Source organism: Fistularia commersonii, chromosome 8 (assembly GCF_037954325.1).
Source record: "Fistularia commersonii isolate RoL2024-O1a breed Wild chromosome 8, RoL_Fcom_v1.0, whole genome shotgun sequence".
Classification (NCBI taxonomy): domain Eukaryota; kingdom Metazoa; phylum Chordata; class Actinopteri; order Syngnathiformes; family Fistulariidae; genus Fistularia; species Fistularia commersonii.
In genome coordinates, this window is record NC_141291.1 from 14,874,234 (window position 1) to 14,881,280 (window position 7,047).

Genomic DNA, 7,047 nt, shown 5'->3' on the forward strand with positions numbered 1-7,047 from the left:
AAAATAAAGTAAAATCTGCATTAAGAAAATAAAAATAGTAAATGAACATCATATAAGACTCAATCATAAAATCAGGTTGATTTTTAATGGAAAAAAAATACAGAGCAAATACCTTCAATACTGCTTTGTACCCCTTGTTTTCTGTTGATCTGAATGTGGTATACAGTATGTCCTTTGACTTTCCTTTTTCATGTGCGCTTGCTCAGACATCCTATTTTCACTTTTGTTTAAAAAAAAAAAAAAAGTTAGCATGCATTTAACTTATGCAGCCTAATTTAGCAACCGATTGACCTATATACTGTAAATGTTGAGGTGATGGTGTACAGTATTTCTAAAACTTAAAAGCTGCATTATCATTCATAAAATCTCACAATGAGCTATGCTGACTTAGTCAAATGTGCGTCTGTCTTTCTCAAATTGAATCTGCACTAAACTTTGAACTTGCTGTGTGAGGTTAAGCTTTGAAAACACTGAGGTTATCACCTTTCCAAAGATACGGGTCAACATCTCTTATCCAGGTTACAGTGGTGATATCTACATGCAAATAGGGATATAGAGAGAGGGACTGATGAAAATAACGGCTTGTATTAAATTGTTTCTCTTTAGTTGTCAGTATTTAATAATAAGAGTAAAGCGTTTAAACCAAACTTATGTTATTATATGTTTGCATACTCCAAAATCAATCTTATGTGAGGGTACACAGGTATGTTCATTGTTCCAAATTAATGTGAGGTTACAGTGCGATGCAGGTACAGATTAGAACAACAATGATAATAATGAACTACAAGGTGTCAGAGAACTCCTCCCCTTCTCACCATCTTTCATCAAGCTGTCTTTCCTCATCTATTTTCTGATAAATGCTGCCTCTTTGCGTGCCCCTTTCTCTTCCCCCTCATCTCCTGCTAGAACCACTCACAATCTCAAACACCCTTGTCCAACAATGCTGACAAATTCTGACGGAGTCTAATGAGAACAAATTCTATTTAACTAACTTTCTGGGCAAGTGTCAGTTCACACGTGTGTGTGCGCGCACACACACACACACACACACACACACACTTGAGGTGTCTTTCTGAAAAGTATTCTGCTATCATAGTGTGTGGTCAGCACTATTCTAGGACATAATCAGGCTGTATTTGTGTGTGTCTATGTGTGTATGTCTCAGACATAGATAGGTGGTAGCTCGTGTAAGATGCCCAGTATGTGTGTGTGTGTGTGTGACATTGTTGGAGGAATTATGCTGCATGACTTGTCAAAGTACATTTGTATCACTGTGGCCTTGCTCCCATGATGAAACAAAGATACCCTTGCAGTAGCATTCTATTCTGAGAGAGAATTTCGATTCTTCAAGGACATCAACAAAGGAGTCTAGTATTGGGCTTAAAATGTAGAAAAAACAGAAATCCAGTCATGGTGATTTTGACAATACATCCCCTTGCACCACTAATATGTTGTTGTTTTTTTTTTTAACTATTGGCCTTGGCAGCCTTAATGACAGTATGCAAATGTAAGTGTGTAATTTGTGAACATCTAAATATGTATTTGACATCAATGAATGATGACTTTTCAGTCCATTGATTTGCCAAACTATCGCCATGTATTGCTATGCAAGTGGTTAAGATATTCTTGTCAACTGAAATTCAAATCCATTAATCATGGTCGGTGGTTCAATGAAGCAATTCTCATTCCTTGTGCTGTGAAAATACAGTTTCTCTTGCAAAGCAACGACATAAGTCGGATATTTTTGCCTCAAAAGTACAGTTGAGAAGTTTTAGCGGGGTAAAATATTCATACGCTGATGGAGCAAGCAGGACTTAAGAGCCATAAGAGACTAAAAGAATACGGCGTTATTCTGTCTGTCTGTGCGCAGCGTACATCTGTCTGCACGCATCCATGCATGCACAATGCTTTGAGAAATACATAACAATACACATCACATCTCTCCTTTGAAAGGAGACTGGTAGAGACCCAGACTCCTGACTACATGTTTTTAGTCAGGAGTAGAAGGGAAGGGCTTCAGATTATATGGGGAGAAACTTTGAAAATGAATTAAAAAAAAAACAGTGACATAGAAAAGTGTGATTATAATTGAATGATAAAATCACTAAGGAGAGCCAAGTAGGGCTTGAATTGGGACTTGAAAAAAGGGGCAGGAGGCAAAACGTAAAAGACGAGATAAGAGGAAAAACTACAAAAATCAGTAGATGAACGGAAGAGGGAGCAAAAGAGAGGAGAATCAACAAGGGAGGTAAGAATGACACAGATGAAAGATAGTGATTGCTTTTTGGTTGTTGTTCATTTTAAAGATGAGAATAGAAGAGAAAGTAAGTGCCAGAGGTGGAATTAGAGAGAGGAGATTTATTGATAATGGAGGAAGTGCAAAGGAGCAAAAAGGTGGAAGAAAGCCATTTAGACAGAGGGGACGACTACAGAGGAGAGAAATGACACTGCAATTAACAACTAGACCTGGTTTCCCAGCTCTGATTCACTTGTCTCGTTGGCTGATAAACCCTCCAGTGTGGGGACACACTTCCACTGAAAACACTGGCAGGTGTGTACACATAAGGGCCAAAAGTAGCTAAACACCGTGTACTGAGCTGATCTAATCTGAGCCAAACCAGTCTGCCTCCTCCAGCCTTAATCCCGTTATTGCCACCACCTAATGGGAGCAATCAGACTCCACGCATACACATTCACTCAGACCAGACTCTGGGCTAGAATCAGGTGAATGTAATTAGATTATTTTTTTCGCTAGTAGTACTATCTTATTAGATAACTCTTAATGACGACAGATCATATTTGATAGCAGTGATAAATTGGACAACGACGGAAATTAACATCATCGCATGTTTCGTTGTCATGAGAGCACAATGATGGTAATTTGAGGATATAGAATGGTATCTCTTCACCCTTATGTAATCATTGGAGACAATCTTGAACAAAATGGACTGTGCTGCAGGATATAAGAAATGCCTCCAACTCAATGTAAGCTTTTTGTGTTAGCAATGCAACAAAATACTTTCATTCCATTGCAGGGGTTAAGATAAATTACTGAAGAGCCAGATACCTCGGAGGTATGAGTGGTCTGATGTCAAATGGCCTGGCATGCTTAATGAGATGAGAAAAGGCTAATCTGATTTTATATCACAAAGGCTCCAAGGGCATCAAATTCAACCACCCACCGTGTCACTAACACCCTTGAGTAAAAGGCACGTACTTTACATCCCGTTGCTCATAATTGTTTAAACGTAGACTCAGATTTTGGCATACAGTGTAAAGGAAGGCATTGAAGTAAGGTGCAAAGCACATTTAAGTAAAGCAAAAGGAAATAAGGAAAAGGGAGACCATGAAACTGCGAATATATGAAGCATATGAAGTACCAGCCACGCACTCCTAATGTATCAAGCTGATATTTTAGTCCTCCTAATCAGTGAACAATTTTGATTTGACTTGCAAATTAACACCCCCTGTTTGTGACAAGTCATATTAGGCGGCAAAGCACCTTGCGTCAAACATACAACATCTATTCTACATACCATACAATGACAAGTCATTATAGCTGAAGGACAAATCCACTTTTAGCTTGGTACGCACCTCTGTGTCGAAATGAATTTGTACTTCTAAGTGTTCTTGGGATCATTCCGTGTGTGTGTGAGCGCACGCAAGTGCGTGTACATGCACCAGCATAATACATTCTTTGCAATTGATAGTATTGAGGCAGCCAATTAAGTGATAGCAGAATGCAACACCAAACTGACAGATGCTTCAGGCAAAGCTTGTGTAGGAGAAAATCCTTGGATTACAGCTCACCATACAATCATATAACCATACATGTATGGACATGTAAATTAAAATGCAAATTAAAACAAAAATATCAATGAAGTGGTTGATTTTGATAAAACCGCTTTTTACTGCTCTTATTTTCTCTCTCTTAAATTGACACATAAACTCAAGGACATATTTTTTTCTGCTCAGATTCTGCACAGTGAACCAGCTCTGTGACTCTTGGCTTGTGACTGTATTTGTCCCAATACGACGGAGACCTTTATAGTCCATTGATCACAATTACACTTTCTGTTCCCGTGAGTGTTTCTAGTCAGTAAACTCTCAGTTGTAAAAACCTGCTCCCTACTATGCATCAAGTAAATGGATAAACGACAAATTTTACGACGTGCATCATTTCATGGTGAAAGAATATTCATCGTGACAGACTGTTTAAAAGGTCCCCCTTAATCTAGCTTCTTAATTAAAAAAGAATATCTAGATATGTGAACATGTAAGATAGCTCTGTTTATGACTCCCAGATGTTGAGTTACCGTGTGTAAAATGTGTCCTATAAGGGAAACTATGGTTCAACACGGTTGTCATGGAATACAAACACATGCACAAATAAAACATTCGGACATGCACCGTACGGAGAGATGTCAAAACGAGAAGTCTGCCCCTTGTCGGCACCGGGAGCGATGTAGTGCCTCGGTGCCTTGCTCAAGGCCAGCTTGGCAGTGCTCAGGAAGTGAACTCACACCTCTCCAGCCACCAGTCCACTTTGAACCGGCAGTACTTCAGTCCCCAAAGCCGAATCTCAATGAACTGCCACTCACAAGAAGGTAACAGAGTGAGGAAACTGCCCCTTCTAGGCACCAAGGGGGCGGTGTAGGTGTCGGGGTCCAATGCCTTGCTCAATGACACCTCAGCAGTGCTCGGGCAGTGATATTTAACCAGTGTCTGGGACTGGGTTCTCCTCACAACATTTGCAATGTCACGAATCCCACTCACAGGCTCGCCTCTTGGGATCAGTGAAACTCTGTACTGCCATCAATCCATCTGAGAAGTCCCCATTTTCAAGTGCGGAGACACACACTCGATATCTACAGAGCGAGGCAGGGACATTCACGGGAAATACATTTTGGAGTGGGGGATTGGGGTGGCATGGGATGGGGGGGGCGCTTCTATCAAGTGGAGTGACTTTTACCACGGAAACTGAGGTTGATAGATTAAAAAATACCAAAAAAAATAAAAATAAATAAGATGGTTAAGAATATGTATAAAGCACATCCTTGAAGAGAAATACATTTGATGTCGCTGTTGTGGATGAGACCTTCGGAGAGGAGACGCATCCTCGGTCTTCTCCACCCATTTCCCACTAATGAGTCACGCACAGACGCGGGTTTACACGCACGGCTCGAGTCGAGATGGCGTTTTCCGTCGGCGGGGATGATTGATGAAGTGCGTCGCCGTGCACGTTCAGCCGGGACCCCGGAACCCCCCCACCGGGGATCCACTCAAACTGACCCCCCGCTCCCCCGATGGAACCACTGAGTCAGCAGCAGCGGGAAGACTCAAAGACAAAACACGGAACAAATCGTAAAAAAAACGATTTAAAATTCTTTACCTCATTTTAAAATTGATGGGGGAAAAAAAGGATAAACAAAAATAGCAGCGCTATTATGCACCGATTTAAAACGATATCAGCTTCATTCGTGCATGATATGAAAGAATCCTCAGTAAAAGTTTCTGATGGTTTCAAATGTGTAGAGAAGAGAAGTTGATATACCATACGTGGCGACGAAAAAGGCAAAGTGAAAACCAATGTAAATTTCGTAAAACGCTATAAACGGACAGGGAGGAGACAAAAGTGTCAGATGCTCTCCGGTGTCACGGGAGTGATGTGGCACTCGAAACTCTTGTCACACAAGACTTTCAGACGGCAACATCCCTGTTTGACATTCCGGGATTCAACAAAACCCCGCTTGTTATTTGCATCCGACTTGGCTGGAAGCTCTGAAAGGTACAATTCAACTGAAAAAAATCATTGGACAATGTATATTGTCCAATAATATATATGTATATATATATATATATATATATATATATATATATGGCTTGACTTGTCTCCGGATGACAAGTTTATGTGCAATAAGGTGTGTGTTTGTTTGTGTGTGGGGGGGTAGTATTGTAAAATAGATGGATGATGAAAAGCATTCCCTTGGAATTCCGGGCGTAATTCCAGAATATCCACACAGAGTGGGAATTCAGCGCACTTAAACACGTGTGGGTCTCAACTCAGGAGTGGATCCTATCCTCTGCGTGGACAGAGCCCCCGCCAAAGGGGGGAGACCCGCAGCCTCGTCAGTAAACACTTGGGGCTCGGCGTTTGTGCTCCAGCCCAAATACAGACGCCTGTGCAACCGATGCACGTCTGCACACACACAAATAACTGCACGCACACAGTGCCCTGACGCGAAAGACCAACTTACGGGTTGTTGGCAGAGCTCCATGTGCACCGTTGACATGGCAGAAAATCCACAAAGCGGTCGGCAGTAACAGCGTCAACCCTCCAGCAGGACGGTGCCGGTGCATCTTCACGGCCGGTGTGGACGAAGCGCAGGAAGAAGGGGGAGCGGGGAGAGAGAGAGGGAGAGAGAGAGAGATAGAAAGGAGGGAAGACTCCAGGGACAAAATAAACAAAAAAATAAAAAAAATAAAATAATTGGTGGAGTGATGGTGAAGCCGGTTGGTCCGTCAGACTCGATTCGCAGTTGAGGACTGGCGGAGAGGAGCAAGGCTGCAGGGTTCTCTCTCTCTATCTCCCTCTCTCTTTCTCTCTCTCTCCCTCTTTCTCTCTCTCCTTCCTCTCTCTCTCTCCAATAAAGAGATGATGTCAGAACGGCACCGACAAATAGCCAGGTCCGGGATCCCAAGTGCAACGCTGTTCTCAGTTCAGCTCTCTCACGTCCACCTTCCTTTAAAAATAACGCATTTCTAATCCAAAATCGACCCGACTCGCAAGTGGACATCTCGGGAAAAGAAAATAAACCAAAAAAATAAATACATTTAAATCACTGCATCGCACATTTGCTTGCAAAACATTGGCCGGTAAGTCGAGGAGGCTCGGGGACTTCGTACACTCAAAACCGGTGAACCGATTCCTGGTAGAGACACCGGTGCTGAACTTACCTCCGCCGACTCTGCTTCACTTCGCCGGTGTTAAAAATGTGTGTGTGTTCCTTCGGGACGTGGTCGGCTTGAAAATATGCGCTCCTCCTC

General features: G+C 42.1%; 1 protein-coding gene across 3 annotated transcripts in view; it reads right to left on the reverse strand.

Moving 5' to 3' along the window:
• The window catches only part of cntnap2a (contactin associated protein 2a), a 325,051-nt gene extending 318,346 nt beyond the window's left edge, over positions 1 to 6,705 (reverse strand). For 2 of the 3 annotated variants that reach the window (XM_086151351.1, XM_086151349.1), the window contains exon 1: positions 6,258 to 6,705. In XM_086151351.1, coding sequence (XP_086007477.1) covers positions 6,258 to 6,360 — 103 coding nt within the window. In that variant the 5' untranslated portion in view covers positions 6,361 to 6,705. The remainder of the gene's footprint in view (positions 1 to 6,257) is intronic. The other variant, XM_086151350.1, reaches the window with a different exon arrangement.
• Positions 6,706 to 7,047: the final 342 nt, after the last annotated feature.